Source organism: Fistularia commersonii, chromosome 19 (genome assembly GCF_037954325.1).
Source record: "Fistularia commersonii isolate RoL2024-O1a breed Wild chromosome 19, RoL_Fcom_v1.0, whole genome shotgun sequence".
Taxonomy (NCBI): Eukaryota; Metazoa; Chordata; class Actinopteri; order Syngnathiformes; family Fistulariidae; genus Fistularia; species Fistularia commersonii.
Genome location: NC_141302.1, coordinates 3,118,902 through 3,135,000, shown reverse-complemented (window position 1 = coordinate 3,135,000; position 16,099 = coordinate 3,118,902). Strand labels below are relative to the sequence as shown.

Here is a 16,099-nt window from a genome sequence, read left to right as displayed (position 1 = left end):
GAAGATGGCGGCCGGCATGGCAACGGTCACGTGATTTGTTTTATTGTGTCTAGCCGTTTCCTGGATCCGCGAAACAAAGATCCTTGTCGAGCTAATTACGGGAGGGGGGGCGAGTGAATGCTTCGCGTCCAGATGTTTTCCTCTGGCTCCGCTTGCTCGTCTCCACGGTGACTCACGCCGCTTTGCGGCCCGGAGGTGAGGGGGTGTCTTCGTTTGACGCCGCGCAGCGACCTTCACCCAGCGCCGTCTCAGCACGACGGCTCTCTAATGACCCCCGCCCGCCCCCGCCTGATGTTTATTATCAGCCTTTACAGGCTCAAATAAAACCTTGTTTACGCCCGGGGTGTGTGTGTGTGTCTGTGAGTGTGTGTGGCTAACGATTAACGTGCATATAAAGATAAAAAATAGCAAGGCTAACGTTGCACTGACTTCTGAACATCGGTCACAAGCGAAAGGGGGGTGGCTATGTAAATCTCTGCGCTGTTAGCATTAGCATTAGCATCGGATTGCTAGCAGGAGAAAATGACAACAACGCTGGTTGACGAGGTACAACGGCGCTCATTTTCATGCCGCTTCGCCAAGTTTGAAGAGCTCTGTTAGCTAATGCTTAATATAATTATAATAATTTTAGCCCAAATGTTGACGTTTCTTTGCGAGCCCCGGGAAACCCTGCGTGGCGCAGCAGGCTAGAAGGCCTCGGACCGGAAGACCTCCTCGTCGGACGCAAGAAAATCCAACCGGTGACCACGAGTTTTTAAAAATGGTAGTCCGCAAGAAACATCTGGAAATGGGCGGGGCTTATGAGCTCCACCAATCATCAAGCAGCTATGAGATCCTATGGACTCGGAGAAAGAGCCTGGGAACGGTCTACTTCCTGGGAAGGTTGTAGGAGCCGCTTAAAGCTTCTACTAAACACTTCGGCTCCATCCGTCGTCGCCGCCGCGCGGCGTGAGGGCGCACAGGAAGACCAGCGTCGTTCCCCAGCTCATCTCCAACCAATTCAAATTCACCTCTTATCGTTTCCTGCACCCGCCGGCGCGAGCGAGAAGGTTAACACCCGCCCTCCAGACGCTCAGTCGACGCTTCCAACTGTTTTATTTAGACGCTGAAACATCCCGACGCGTCGGCCCGGCGGACAAATATGTCTGCCGGGACTTCGGGAGGATAACGCCGGGTTTACGCCCTTATATGGACTCCGTTTGGCCGGAGCTGCCCTTCTCTTTTTTTCCCGAATGTGGGGAAAGAGGGTGAAAGTTTGGTTTTAGATGCAGCCGGATGGCAGCAGGTTGTCTCTACCTATTTATTTGTATATATTGCCAATAATCAATCATGGAAACAGCTGTGCGGTCATGATAGCCTGCCTAAGGGTTTCGCCACGACTTGGAGAAAATGTAAACAAACGCCACGCGGCACGCCGAACCTTCACCTCCTCCTTTTTCTTCTTCCTCTACTTCTTTTTCTCCTCCTCCTCCTTCCTCCACCGGGCGGTAAACAAGCCGCCCAGGTCGTCCAGTCCGGGAGCAGCTGGCCGTCACGTGGCGCCGCAAAATGCCCCTCGGGGGATTCCCAGGGGCAGTTTGGGGGAATTTTTCACCCCCCACCCCTCATGGAAAAGTCAGCGGTGGGTGTTATAATAAGAAAAAATATGTAAATAAGTTGCCGCTGACCTTGATAATGTCAGGAAAACCAGCAATTAGACCGATCCCTCCGCGGTCCGACGGTAAAAAAAAACCCCCGTCAAGGCTGAGGATCCATCCTCCGGGCGCCCGCCGATAATGAGACGCCTCCCGGAGTTTGACGGCGGCGGCGGGGATAAATCAGACTCTCCCGGCCAATCAGAGGGGAGAGTTGGCCCGGGACGCCGCGGGTACTTTTCCGACTTCTTCTGCCCCCGGCCGGGCGGGGTTAAGGGTGGAGGGGGTCGCCGGACCGGGCCTGACGGGCGCGGGGTTCGAGCGGCGGGGCGGCCGACGCCAGACACAGAGATCTTTTGTGTTTGTGTATCAGCTGGAAATCACTAACAACACTGGAGCCCCCTCCGCCCGTCCATGTGTGTGTGTGTGTGTGTGTGTGTGTGACTGACATTTTGCTTTTGAATAGCCCTCTGTCGGGCACAGCGAGATAAGGCGGTGTTTCTTTGGCGTGAAACAAGCCAAGACAAAACCGCAAGATATTCTTTTTTTTTTCCTCATTCCAAACAACCACGTCGCCATGGTGACGTCACCAACCCCCCCCCCCCCCCCACCACCAGCCTCGGGGGTCGCCGTCACATTTGAAGCGTTTCCCTGTCTGTCTGAATGCAACTCACACACACACACACACGCTGATGTGCGGCAGCTGCTTCGCGTTAGAGGTCGGGAGGCCTCGGCGGCGCAGATGGAGATGTTGCCACGGCAACAATGCACGGCGCGTTCAAGAAACACCCTGACCTTTGGTTAGGTTTAACTCTTGGGGGGGCAGGAAAGGTCACGGCCATGTTTTGGTTGTAACTCCCCCCCTTCTCAGCCCGGTGAAGAGGATGAGGAGCGCTTTTTGGATAAGATGACCTCCGAGGTCAAGGTCATGGCGCCCGGGGGCGAACATTATGATGATGATGACGCCCCGAGAGGTTATTAATTGGTGGACCAGAGGACGGGGGGGCTCTTGGCTCTCAGCTGCTGTTTCTCATTCTTCCCCGAGCAGAGATAAGTGCCTTTCCCGAACCTCCTGCGAAGATGAATTGAGGGGAACTGGCTTTTTGTTTCCGTGGCAACAAAAGGGGCGGCGGCGGCGGCGGTCAAAGCAGCCCAAACTCCCCGATCCAAGATCCCACGTCGGACATTCGCCAGGAATTCCATGTTTTCGAATCCATTTTGAAGTCATTCCGCCTGCAGTTCCCCTCCCCGGCCACCGGGGGCGCTGTGATTGCGGTGTTAAGCGGTGACCGCGGCGTGCGGGGTGGTTCGGGGGGGTCCGTGCACATTCCTGCGGTGGATACATTAACCCCTCCACCCGCTGACCCTGTCGGGGAGGATTACCCGTCGCCTCAGCTGGGAGCCGCGAGCTAATGTTCCGCTCATTTGTTAGCGCGTTAGCTGACCTGTTCTCAGCGGCAGCTGGAAGTGATCTTCCCGCTGTGGACGACGGCGGCGGCGGCGGCGGCGGCGCCCCCTCCCCCCTCCGTCAGCCCACGCCCTCGCAGACGGGCTCGTCTTCCTCGCGGCTTCCTCCCCCGCAGGCCCCCGACCGGCTCCGGGCCTCGCCAGCGAGCCGTAAACACGGCGCCGGGGCCCCCGAGGCCTGCAAAGACCCGGCGTTTGATGTCGGGGACCCTCCTGTTACACCTCAGAATTTATCTTCTGTCCGTACCTGAGCTCCCTCGTCTGCTTTCCAGGAACCGCCTCCGACACGTGCAGGTCTGTGCACGTGGCGTTTACCGGCAGGACGGCGGACACTGAGGCCGGAAACCGCAGACGGTTTCAACAGACAAACGTCCACAGCTTAAACGGACACGCTTTCACAAAACGACGCGGATCCAGACGGCGTGACGCAATTCCACAAAACGACACACGTTAGCATAGAACCACAGTTTGACGGACGCTTTCACACTCCGTCAAGCCCGGTGTGTTTCCAGTGTTTCTAGTAGGAGGTCCGTTGGTCTTCCGGTCCACCTGACCCGACCTCCGCCAGGTGCTCGGCCTGATGCGCGGAGACCGCCGTTGATGGATGTGGTGTTTTCCCGTCTCTTCTTCCATTTACCCCGTCTTTTTTCTTTTCCGGCCTTCACCTGCTCAGACGCGGCTCCGGCTGTCGGACGGTCATAAATCAGCCGGCCTCCTCCCGAGGCCGTCAGCGCTGAATGTGTCTTTTCCGAGTTTCCCACCCGCCGGGCGGCAGCGGGGGGGTCGGGCCTCACCAGACCTTCCACCCCTCATATCACACACTGACAGAGGCGAGCTGTAGCGTGGAAAATAATGAAATAATATCAAATAAAGTCAAATGAAATAGAGTAAACTGAAATAAAATAAAAATCGACAAAATGAAATAGAATAAAATAAACGTAAACGAAATGAAATAAATAAGCGTAAGCAAAATGACGTAAAATTGAATGGACAAAATAAAATGAAATGAATGCTGTTAAAAAATAAGTCAAATCAACGAAATAGAATAAACAACATAAAAGAAATTAAATGAATATAAAATAGGATCAAAATAAATAGAATTGAATCGAATAATAATAATAATAATAATAATAACAATAGTAATAGCCTTAACCTTGACCATTTATATTTTATTGTATTTCTTATTCTCCCTCCTTCCTACTATTATTTATTTATTTATTTTTTATTTTATTTATTTTTTATTTTTTATTTTTATTTTTTTTTACTTGTGAAGCGTCTTTGAGTGTCATGAAAAGCGCTATAAAAATCCCATGTATTATTATTATTATTATTATTATTATTATCTATTATTGTTATGTTTTTGCTTGAAACTCTGGCAAAACAATTTCCTTCAAGATAAATAAAGTTGTTCTTATTTTATCCTATCTTATAAAATAAGCAAAATAAAATATAATTAAATCAACTAGTGGACTTAAGATACAAAATGAATATGTCAACCATACACTTAAGGTTTGGGAAAAGACGAGACGATTCCTGAATCGACCTCCATCTCTATCAAGGGCAGCAAAAATAACAGCAGCAGGTGTTTTTCTGCCGGCAAAGATGGACGGTGGTTTCATTAGACGGGCAGGGAAAGGTTTAATCACAATAAATCAGTTATTTGAAGGAAGAACTCTGAGGGCTTTTTCACAACTTCAGGCAAAATACGACATTGACTCTAAGGATTTATTTAGATATTTTCAAATTCGACATTATTTGATGACACACAAAGAATGGGACAATATTAAAGAAGCTTCAACTCATTTTGAACAATATTGGATTGAGATAGTTGAGAACAAAATGAACATTAAAAATACAATATCAGATATATTTGGCAGGATACGTATGGACACTTTAGTGGACACACTGGATGTGAAAGCTAAGTGGAATCTAATGCCGTGATTGCTGATGGAGAACGGGAGAGTTCTTGGTTGCCCTGGCAACAATGTTTAAGCAGCCCAACGTGGAGGGAGTTCAGCTGGAAGTTAAGAATAAGGTGTTTTAAAACTCCCTTCATAATAGCTTCTTATGATAATAACTGTTCTCCCCTGTGTTGGAGGGGCTGTGGCATAACGGGGGACTTTTCCCATATTTTTTGGGACTGACCTAAACTGATGAAATTCTGGGAAGAGGTAAAAAAAACAAATAAGTGAGATTTTAAAATTAAACAGACCAATTGATCCACGGCAATTTATTATGGGTACAGCATCAACAAGCGATTTAAGGAAAAACCAGGTGTTTTCTCTTAGAGTTCTTCTATTAATTGCACGTAAAATGATCACAGTAAGCTGGCAGACAGACCTATATCTTGACAAATGGGCACCCATTAAAAATATTTGGAGAGTTGAAGATATTATCTCTATTTGACTGAGTTAGATGTTTTTTTGTGTTTTTTTTTTTTTTTTTTTTTTTTAGTTTTATGTTATTTTTCGCTTGCTAGTGAGGAAATAAGTGACCTATAAAGAATATTGTATAATGTGTATATTGTTAGTCTAATAATTGTTCAAAAAAAATCAACTAAAATGTACATGAGCACAATAAACTGAAAGTAAGTAAAAGGTCAAATAAACCAAATTTCATCAAATAAAATAAGATATAATTGAATGAAAGGATAAACAAAGGAAACTAAAATGAAATGACATTAAATAAACAAGATAAACTAAAATGAAATTAAAAAAAAAAACAAAACCAATAAAATACTATAAGACAAAATTAAAAAAAAAAAAAAAGAAATCTTAAATTCAAATGTCCGACGTACGCGGTACACACTGTACCAGAAAGGCCCCGGGGGGGGGGGGGGGGGACGTTCGCCATCCCATAATAGCCCAGCAATGAAACAAATGGTTGCGTTGAAGGAAGTGTCAGTAGTTAATCTTTACCGTAGCTTATCACTGAACTACTTTTTGCCTATTGACCTATTTTCCCCCCAGCGCAGACCTTGTTCGCCGTCCATCACCGCCTCCATCATCCCGCGCCGCCGCGCATATTTGTCGGCTCATCACTATCATCGTCATGGAGACGCCGCTCCGTCCCCGGGGCTCCCCTCCAAAACCCCGGCGACTAATATTTCACCCGGATAAACCAACCGTTTTCAATAACCCCTTTCTTCTTCTTCTTCTTTTTATTTTATTTACAAGCAGAAACACGTTGCATTCATTGAGTGGCGTTCTTCCCGGCGCCGCCGACGCATGTGTTGACGTGTGTGAGCGGCCCCGAGGGGGAGGAGGTGCGTGGCTGCGCACCAGGAAGTGAACCGGTGCGAGGATCTCCGCCTTCGCTTCTTCTCGTTACAATTTGTCCGCACTTAAACCTCGAAACCCCCCCCCCTCGTTCCCCGCCCGACATGAGCGCCGCGTCCAAGCGGTCGTAATTCGATTTTCGCCGGTGAACCCAATCCAAAGCATCTGTTTTGGACTTGTCGGGCCCGGTTTGTGCAAGACCAAGTGTGTGTGTGTGTGTGTGTGTGTGTGTGGGGGGGTTTACAGCGATGTAAAGGCCATGCTCTTCTGGGGTCTTCTTGTTTGGGGACGAGTGAACGATAGTGTACATGGCGGCGCCACAAGAATGTTCCTTAGGTACATCTTTGCGGAGGTCGGAACCGCGCTCCGGAAACCTTCCCGAGCGCCGTCGCAGGGGTCGGAGGTCGACCGGCGTGGTCTGGAAGAGGCGTGGAAACGACCGCCGGGGGGATGGAAAGGGAGGCTCTTGGTCCTTCTCCAGAGATAAAACCCAAAGGGCTCTTTTTTTTATGGCGTCTGATCTGCTTCCCCTCCGCCCGGAGTTGGGCTTTCCAGTATCTGGGATATTTTTAGCGAACCCCTGTCTCCGGGTGCAAAAAGCGCCGGCGAGCTTCTCCGGAAAACGCCGCAAGGCGCGATTCTTTGCTTTTTTTTCTGAGAAAAACTAGACATTCCTGTTCCTGTCCAGTGGTGAGCGCAGTGGCACGGAGCAGCCGGTGATCGTATCGCGCAGGCAAGATGAAGGAGAAGGGTTGGGGGGGCTGATACACTCCTCAGACACAGCGGGGAAAAATCCTCATGGCTACGTCTGCAGACGGCGGGGCGACTCAGCTGTCTTGCGAAGGACAGACGACGACTCAGCAGTTGCCGAGTCACCGTGACTCACTCTTGCAGCCCTCCGAGTTCGGATCTCCTCGAATGAGGACTTGTATGCTCATTAGTATCTCTGGGTACCCAGAAAGTGGACGCCTCCACGACAGAGGTGCTCTTCCCCTCGTCGAGCCTGACGGGGGCTAGCAGCGCTAACACGCGAGCTAATTACCGTCCAAAAAAACGACCCTCTTCCCCCAGAAAGGTTCGCTATTTATAACCAGGGTGTTATTTTTCTGCCACCAGCCTCGCAGGTGCTGATAAAGCAGGACCCCGTCTGAAACTGAAAGGCCGGCGGCGGCGATAAGCGCAGACGTTACTCATCGCACATCTCTGTCCAAAACAGTTAGCAAGCGGGGCTACACGGGGGGTTCAAGGACGCACCGCGGGAAGGAAGGCAGCCGGAGCCGAGGGTCTGGAAACTGAGAGTAAACAGCGGCGGTGAAGGCGGCGGACATTTTGTTTGTGAAAGCGAAAACGTCTCGGGCAGACAAAACAGCCAAGTCCGAAGAGACACTGGGATTCATCACGTCCTTGTTTTTTTGCGTTCGCTCATCCAGTTCGCCGCGGAGCCGCCCCCTTCTCCACGAAAGCACCGCCGGTGACGACGCCGACGCGTTATTGGCCGAGTCCGACGGGGCGGGGGGGGGGGGGGGGCGCGTGCGGGAGATCGTTCATCTTATCGGTCATTGATTGGAGCCGACGCCCCCGCCGTTTAAAGATACACCCGATGAAAGCTTGGGAAGCTCAATCCAAACACATTGCATTAATACCACGCCACACACACTGACACACACACACACTGCCAGATGTGTGATCGCAAACTGCGTACATTCTCCCAAACCCTGCGGCCGTCACGCGGCGCTAACGCTAAAGCAAAAAGGTCTGGCGTCTCCGGAGGCGTCGGCAAAACACGAAACAAAGCTCCGTTAGCCGTTCTTAACCGTTTTTGGCCAAGTCATGTTTGATGTCAGTCCTTATGGAAACGCTCGTGCCATAATGATATTTTTCAAAAGATGTATGCTTCAGAGCTCCGCATGACGTCGTCGCGCCTTCGGGTTCCAGATTTCGGTTTTCGGGTTTTCTCTCTCTGAAGTTAATTCCCCTCGGAACGGCATCGGAACATTTATCGGAACATTTACCCGACCGCGGTTGGGATTTACGCCTCCACGCTTGTATGCCTTGTATTTGTTTAATCGCGTGCGTTTATCCGATTTACCTCCAACCCCAAAGCTCCCGTCACCGTGGAGCACAAGATCGGATTCCAGACTCAGTTTGCTCAAAAAGCAAATCGGAAACGGCGAGCCGATGGGACGCAGACGGGTCCAGCGGTATGCTCGCGATCTTTGTCCCAGAAGAGGATCGTTCGTATCTTATTTTTTTTAAAAAATGGTTTACCTTGGAGATGTAGGCCTTGATGCCCTCGGCCAGCTTGATGCAGGGTTCACCGAAGAGCTGGGCCAGCTGGTCCGGGATGTCCTGATCTTTGTCCAGAGCATTCAGTAAACTCAGGCACTTGAGCTCTTCTGTCACTCCCTGGCTACGCACCTGTAGAAGGTAAAAGGGGTGGCGGGGGCGATAAAAGGTATTAGGACACTACTGGGAAGAGTCTTGAGGCAGCACGCAGGTTTTTGGGCATTTTGGGAAGGGAAGGTACCCTCGTGACCCAACCCCCGCTGGAGCAGAGGTAGCCTCCGACAACTCTTTCCGCAGAAACTAATAAACAAGCAGACAAAGGAGCGGTAAACGACGCACCCAAAATCAAGTCAAGTCAGGTTTTCTTTCTCATATGATGCCAAATCCCAACCCAGATGTCTGATGATGGAGTTTGGTGCAGGTCTGGACCAAACTTCCTGATCATGGTGGCGAGGAAACAACTGCCTTTTACCTTCCGCTGCTCAAAGGGCGGCCTCAACCGTTTGGTATCGAAGGAGACAGAGATGGACAGGAGGGCAAGAATGAAAACGAAACAGAGGAAGGGATGACGGTTGGGTGGAACAGGAACAAATGATCGCCTACTTCTAAAGGCACTGCAGTGGTATGGCTCGGCATCGGCTTGTTATATTCTAGTACCTTTAACAAGTACCTTGTTGTTATATTCTAGTACCTTTAACAAGTACCTTGTTATATTATAGTACCGGGCAGTACCTTCAGGCGTCAGTAGCGGGGAAAGGAATGTACCTTTGAGTTTCTTTCGCAGTTGAATTAAAAGCAAAAGAGCTCCGTTGGGAACGTCTCACTAAGTGGCCGAGAACAATGCCAACTGGCCCAACCGGTCGCCGGGGAGGAATGTGAAGACAGAACAATTTAATCTGGCTCTGGATCTCTTGTATCTAAAAGCAGTAGTGCTAACAGTTACCAATAGCTGGCATGATATAATAATGGCACCATGTGCCCCTGAGGACTCGGGAGTTACTATCACAACGACATGGGTGGACCATCACATGACACAGGGGTTTGAGACATCCTGACCAACCCTGGAAAATGATATTTCCCCTTTTGGACGGGTTGTAAAAAACCTTTGAAATTGAAGTACAAATCCCAGATAAACCAAACCTCACTGCTTCCTTTACTTGTTTATCTCGTCCAACGCCTCTTAAAAAGGGGAACTAAATGAAGACCTCATTATTCCCGCTGGTTTTTATTGCCCTCCCGGAAGGCTCCGACCCGCCATCCTCTAGCGTGCCATCCATCTCTCTCGGCTCTCAATACATCACCCGGGTCCCGGCGCATTTCATCTCGCATGTGTTTTCCATCTTTTCGTGTTTTCGGTTTTTCTCAGCGTGTATCTGTCGCACGCACATGTTTACCATTTGGGTACTTGTCTTGTTATTTTCCGCATCTCCGGCTTTGATTCATAATCCCCCCGCAAACCCCCGGTCCAAATGTGCTTTCGCTCTTCCATCGCATCGGATAGCATCTCGTAGAAAGAGGCGGGAACCCCGGAGGGACGGTTCTCAGGGGAGGCCTTCCACCTGGAGCTGTTCTCGGTCCCCTACCCGTTTGGACAGGACCGTCAAGCTCCCTCCGGATGCGTGACAAACTAAAGCGAGTGAGGTTTCGGCAATCCGACGGGGTTCTAAGTGAAGCCTTGGAATCCCAAGGGGTTCTCCAAACAGAGTGGAAGCATACATGTCCAGAGAACACCCAAATGTGGAGCCAGGTTACATGTACTCTTCCCAAAACAGAGTGGAAGCATACATGTCCAGAGAACACCCCAATGTGGAGCCAGGTTACATGTACCCTTTTCAAAACAGGGTGGAAGCATACATGTCCAGAGAACACCCCACTGCAGAGCCAGGCTACATGTACTCTTGATTTTGCTTCGAAAGGTCTAAAGGAAACCCAGCGTAAAGTTCTGAGAGGAAATGTGGCAGCTTGACGCAGAATGAACCTGGACGCTCAGGACGCTGGCGAACCGAAACACAACCCCTTATGTAAACGAGGCAGCTCGCCGACGGTGTTGCTGAAGGGCTCCTCCTGGAGCAAGCCTCCCCCCCCCACACACACACACACAGGCAAAGCACATCCATATCGAGACGTCTAATAACAGAAAATTAAATCAGCTATTCCTCTGAGGCAAAAGGGGAAATTGTTTATTTTCCCTTTTGCTACGCCTCCCGTTTGGCACCGCGCTCCGGACGGAATCAGAAATGCTTTCTTGCGCATTTTTGGAGTGGCGGGGTGGGGGTGGGGGAGTCAAGTCAGACATGTTTGGGAACCCGAGTTCAGAGCGTTGCTTTGCAATTGTGTGTGTGTGTGTGTGTGTGTGTACGTGCGTGGCCGTCCTATGGGGAGGTTGCAAGCGTCACGGTCTGAAAGCCATGCTAATGACTGAGTAACGAGCGGCGCTGATAAGAGCGCGATAGCGCTGCTGCACTCCTTCACCCCGACTTTTTATTTGTGTTAATATCTTTCTGCTTGACCCTGATCTCTAATTAAGACCCCCCCCCCCCCCCCCCCCCCACACACACACACACACACACTCCTTCGCTCTTTTGTCTTCCCCCGACCGCCCAGCCGCCTACTCCCCTTTCTTTTCTTTATGCCTGTCGTGGCTTTTTTCACGGCGCGTCCATGTTAGCGCTTGATTGGATCCTCGTGTTCCCGGTGTGTGTGCATGAGTGTGTGCAGCCCTCGTGGAATCAAAGCGTGAAGATGGGGCATTTACTGGAAGGGAGGTGCGACGGGAAGAACCGGCGCCACATCTCCGCGGCGCCTTTTGTTGCCCCTTAAAGAGTGACTCATTCCTTCTTCCCGGAGAGTACAAGTCGCTTCATGAAAACGCGTCCACGTTGCTAATACTGGACTCGGTCCCATGATGCACTGCTGCAGGGACAGAAATATGGCTGCCCTTTTGTTTACAAGTCATGCAGAGGTCGAGAGATCTGCGCTGAAGGATGCGCTGCGACCTCTGACCCCCGGCATCAGAGGGAGGCCGTGAAGTGGATTTGGGTCTCCGTCTGCTTGTGCCTGATGCTAAAAGGAAACCATGCGTCATAGCAACAGTGAACTGGGTTAGCAACTAGCATAACATCAACCTGGACTCTAAAGAATATGGGTAGGCTTTCTGATGCAAACCCGCTAATCGCATGACAGTTGCTCTGCAAGTGTCCACCTCGAGTTCGGTTCCAGGAACTACCCTCCTCTTCTTTGCATTCCCAGAGAATCACGGTATGGCCGGGTGTGACGTACACCTTAAGCGCCTCGCTCAAAAACAAACCACCGCAAAGAAGAAGAGGAAGACAACATGGGCTACATGGAGAGCAACACCACAGAATATCAGATGGGTTGAAATAGTAAGTGGGCTTATTTTGGGACAAAAAGTTGCAAACACTGGAAACTCCCCTGTGGCAAAGAAGGCCAGAAGAAGTCTTTTGCAAACTCCACAGTCTGCGAGACGCAACTGGTAATCACCAAGAAACTACGGTTTGACTACGGTTCCAAGAACTGCTGCTTGGTTCCAATGCTCACTCAGATTTGCAAAAGTTCTCAAGCTTCTGGTTGAGAACCGCCTCAGCTGAAAACTGCTGACAGTGGCGTCCCGGTCTTGTTCCGGAGGGGTGCGTGATGACATCTACCGCCAGCTGAGAACGCCGGGTCCACCCCGCCTTGACAAAGTACCCCGCCTTCCCTCTCCCGCCCCGGCGCCTCTGCCAAAACACACTCCCCGTTTTGGCGGTTCTGGTTGGAGGATTAATGGTGGTTTCGCTCGCCAGTCCGCGGTCATGAGAACGAATGTGTGTGCTTTGCGTGGACGTGTGTGTGTCCATTAAGTTTTGACAAGCGCCGGGGGGGAGTGTTTGATCTATTATGGGAAATGGGCTCATCCATGCCGGGGAGGAGATAAGGGCCAGCACACATCAGTGCACTGGGCTAAAAACAAGATTACAGCAGGACTATCTGCTCCATTAGTGTATCTCCACAAGGCCAGAGGCTACGCCGGAGTTATGCGAGCGGACATTATCGCCACGGCGATGTGCTCTCTTGCCGAGCCGCCGTTTCCAGAGCACCTGTCCGCAAGGCGACGACCGGCTCGCCTCTGAGGTGCTTGCAGGTACTCTTGCCGAGCCGGTCCTACGGTGGCCTGCGGGTTGAGCTTTATCTACGGCTTGCACCGGAGAAACGTTGGACTCGGTCGGTTTCTTTCTGATGTTTCTGGAGTGGCGTGTCGGACGTAGCGGGACGTAGCCCCGCCGCAGTGCTTCAGTACCGGGACAAGGAATGTACCGTCGGGTTTCTTTTGCAGCTAGAAATGAAGAACTCCGGCGGGAACATCCAAGTGAACAATGCTAACCGGCGCGACAGGTCGGCGGGAGCGGAACAGAACAATTTGATCCGGCTCCTTCGGGGAAGAGGCTAAAAATACAGGCGAAACAAACCTCTGACAGATACTTGGCAGGTGGCGTGAGACTCATCGGCACTTCGACCAATCGGGGCCCGGAAGGCTTATTGTTCCTTCGGAGAGTAAAGTTTTCTTTTTCATAGGCTACTCCCGTCGTGGTAGTAATGTACCGATCGGCGTCTTACTTCATCTCCAGCTCTGGCACGCCGCTTCTTCGTTTCACTTCTGATTCCGCGAGAGCCAGGATCCAGCTGCGCGCCCTCGCAGCGGCGCCGAAGGGTCAACCCGGCTTGTGTTTGCGGGTCCCGCTCCCTCCCTGCGGCGGCGGAAAGCCGATCTCCGAGGGATCTGATCGGACATTTCCTCGGAACCCGTGGGGAGGGGAAACGTAAGACGCGGCGCAGGACGCGTGCTACTCGGCCTTTACATCGCCACGGGAACCATTTGTACCCCCCGCTTCTCCTGTTATGCTCATTTTACGGCATTTTCAGGCCAACTCCGCCCCAACTGGCCGCGTTAGCTTCCCCGTTCGGGCGGGAGAAGCCGATGTCGCATCAATAAACCGACGGCGGGTCGACCTCTGCGGAGTCAAAATCGACGAGGGGTTCTTTATAGCCCCCCGCGCTCTTCATCGCCACAGCACGGTTGTTTTTCTTTCAAAGCAACATGCTCCTCCGCCACATCATGCCGCAGCGTTCCCAGATATCCGTGAACCCGCCGCCTCCCTGGACGGCACCTGAGAGATATCAATTCTCGGGACGTCGACACTGATGGCTTTTCCCGACGCCGGTCGCCGCCTGTTGGAATCATCCCGCCGCCACGGACGCCAGCGCTTGCTAACTCAACGTCCAATAATCACACACACACACTCACAAATATTTTTGAGTGATGTATTCCTCCGTAGCCAGAGGACTGTCTCCGGTGGGACGCAGAGGGGGAAGAAGAAGAAGAAGAAGAAGAAGAAGTAGAAGAGGAGGAGGAGGAGGAGGAGGAGGAGGAGGAGGAGGAGGAGGAAGGGTCCGAGGCTGACAGAGCTCCTGTGATCCTGATGCCGACTCTCTCAGGAAGTAGCGAACAATACTTCTCTGTTCCCTCCCCTGGCTGAGTGTGTGTGTGTGTGTGTGTGTGTGTGTGTGTGTGGCCTTCCATCAATGTGCGTGTGTGCAATCGAGATAGACTGAGTGTGTGTGTGTGTGTGTTTGGCTCGGCCTCTCCGGACCGCAAACCCTGAAAAGAATATCTCGGAGGGCTACTTGGAAACCCTGCTGTAATTGCGTGTGTGTGTGTATTTGTGTGTGTGTGTGTGTGTGTGTGTGTGTGTGTGTGTGTGTGTGTGTGTGTGTGTGTGTGGTTTGGGGGCTCGTTGGCAGGCCAGGACTTTCATTTGAAGGGATTAGGAAGAGGAGAAGGCGGCGACGTAATCCAAACCCGACGGGCCAGAAGGTCCGGACCCAGAAAGCTGGGCTGAAGCTCCGCCTCTCGCCTGCACTCTTCATATTATCCCTCCCTTTTCATTGGTCGGTGTGCGAAAGCACTAAATCGAACCTCCAATCAGTTTCCTTGGAGGAGAAACTGCACAAATCTACTCATTTGAGGTTATGAGCTTTTCTGCGCTGAGGCTGCTAACTGCTAGCATCTGCTTACTATCAGCAGCGAGGCTGCTAACTGCTAATGCTACCAACTGCCAGCACCGAGGCTGCTAACTGCTAATGCTGTTGACCGTCAGCACCGAGGCTGCTAACTGCTAATGCTACTGACTGCCAGCACCGAGGCTGCTAACTGCTGAAGCTGCCAACTGTCAGAACTGAGGCTGCTAACTGCTAATGCTGTTGACTGTCAGCACTGAAGCTGCCAACTGCTAGCGTCTACCATCTGTCTGAGGAATCTCTCCCACAAATCGAACCCAGCAGCGCGTCCAAAAAGGAGGTGGTACTCCGGCAGAGCTAACATGATCTGGCGCCACCACGCCATTAGAAGTGAACGAGCACGCAACGGGTCGTCAACCCGGCAACTGTGAATCAGAACCGTTGACCCTTTACCTTCTGGCAGAGCTAATAATGCTAACGAGACCTAGCGGCTTTAACAACCTCTATTACCACATTGGCACGCCAGCGACTTGTGACCTTTGACCTGCTGCGGTTGCTGCTCTATTAGATTGGCAAGCTGGGGTGGTCATTAACAGTATGTGTGTGTGTGTGTGTGTGTGTGTGTGTGTGTGTGTGTGTGTGTGTGTGTGTGGCTCCTTGTAAGTGTGAGCAGTGCATGGACAAGGGCGCGAATGAGGTTGTTTATGTTCCCCGCCATCTCCGCTAGCACGCTGCTTGCTGGAATACCCGATCCGGGACCAGAGTGAAGGTGGATTGAAAGGACACTGGGGATTAATCCAGGTGTGTTTGTCACATCTGTTGTAATCCCAGGGGTGGGTGTTTGTAATCTGGATTAAATGGGCCACCACAGGGATGGAAGCCCCTCCCGTGATTTACTAGTTTTCTGAAACTCGCCCAAACTAGAACAATCTGATGCAATCCAAATTGCTATAGTTGATGTTAATCCCAGCCTGATGCTAATCCCGATCTCATGCTCATCCCAGTCTGATAGGAACTCTGTTGTAATGGTAATCCCAACTCCAGGCTAGGGTTAGTCTGATGTTAAACCCAATCTGATGCTAAATCTTGTTTGAGGTTGATCCAAATCTGATGCTAATCCCTGGGTGATGCTAATCCTAGTCTGATGTGGCTCCCATCCTGATATGAATCCCACAGCAATGCAAATCCCAACCTAATGCTAAACCTAGTCTGTAACTAGTCCAAGTCTTATGCTAATCCAGATATTATGTTAATCCCAGTCTGATTCTTATCAAAGTCTGATGTTAGTCCCAACCTGATGCTAAACTTAGTCTGGTGTAAATCCGTAATTGATATAAAATCTAGCTTGTTGCTAGTCCAAGTCTTATGCTAATGTGTGTACTTTTTAAGACCTTAAAACACTTGATAGCTTTAATTTTG

At 50.9% G+C, this 16,099-nt stretch overlaps 1 protein-coding gene across 1 annotated transcript in view; it reads right to left on the bottom strand.

Annotated features, from left to right (window-relative positions):
• tnfsf10l (TNF superfamily member 10, like) overlaps window positions 1-16,099 on the bottom strand; it is a 37,160-nt gene that overhangs the window by 9,871 nt on the left and 11,190 nt on the right. The window contains exon 2 of the mRNA XM_086165727.1: window positions 8,648-8,797. Within this exon, the coding sequence (XP_086021853.1) occupies window positions 8,648-8,797 (150 nt within the window). The remainder of the gene's footprint in view (window positions 1-8,647; window positions 8,798-16,099) is intronic.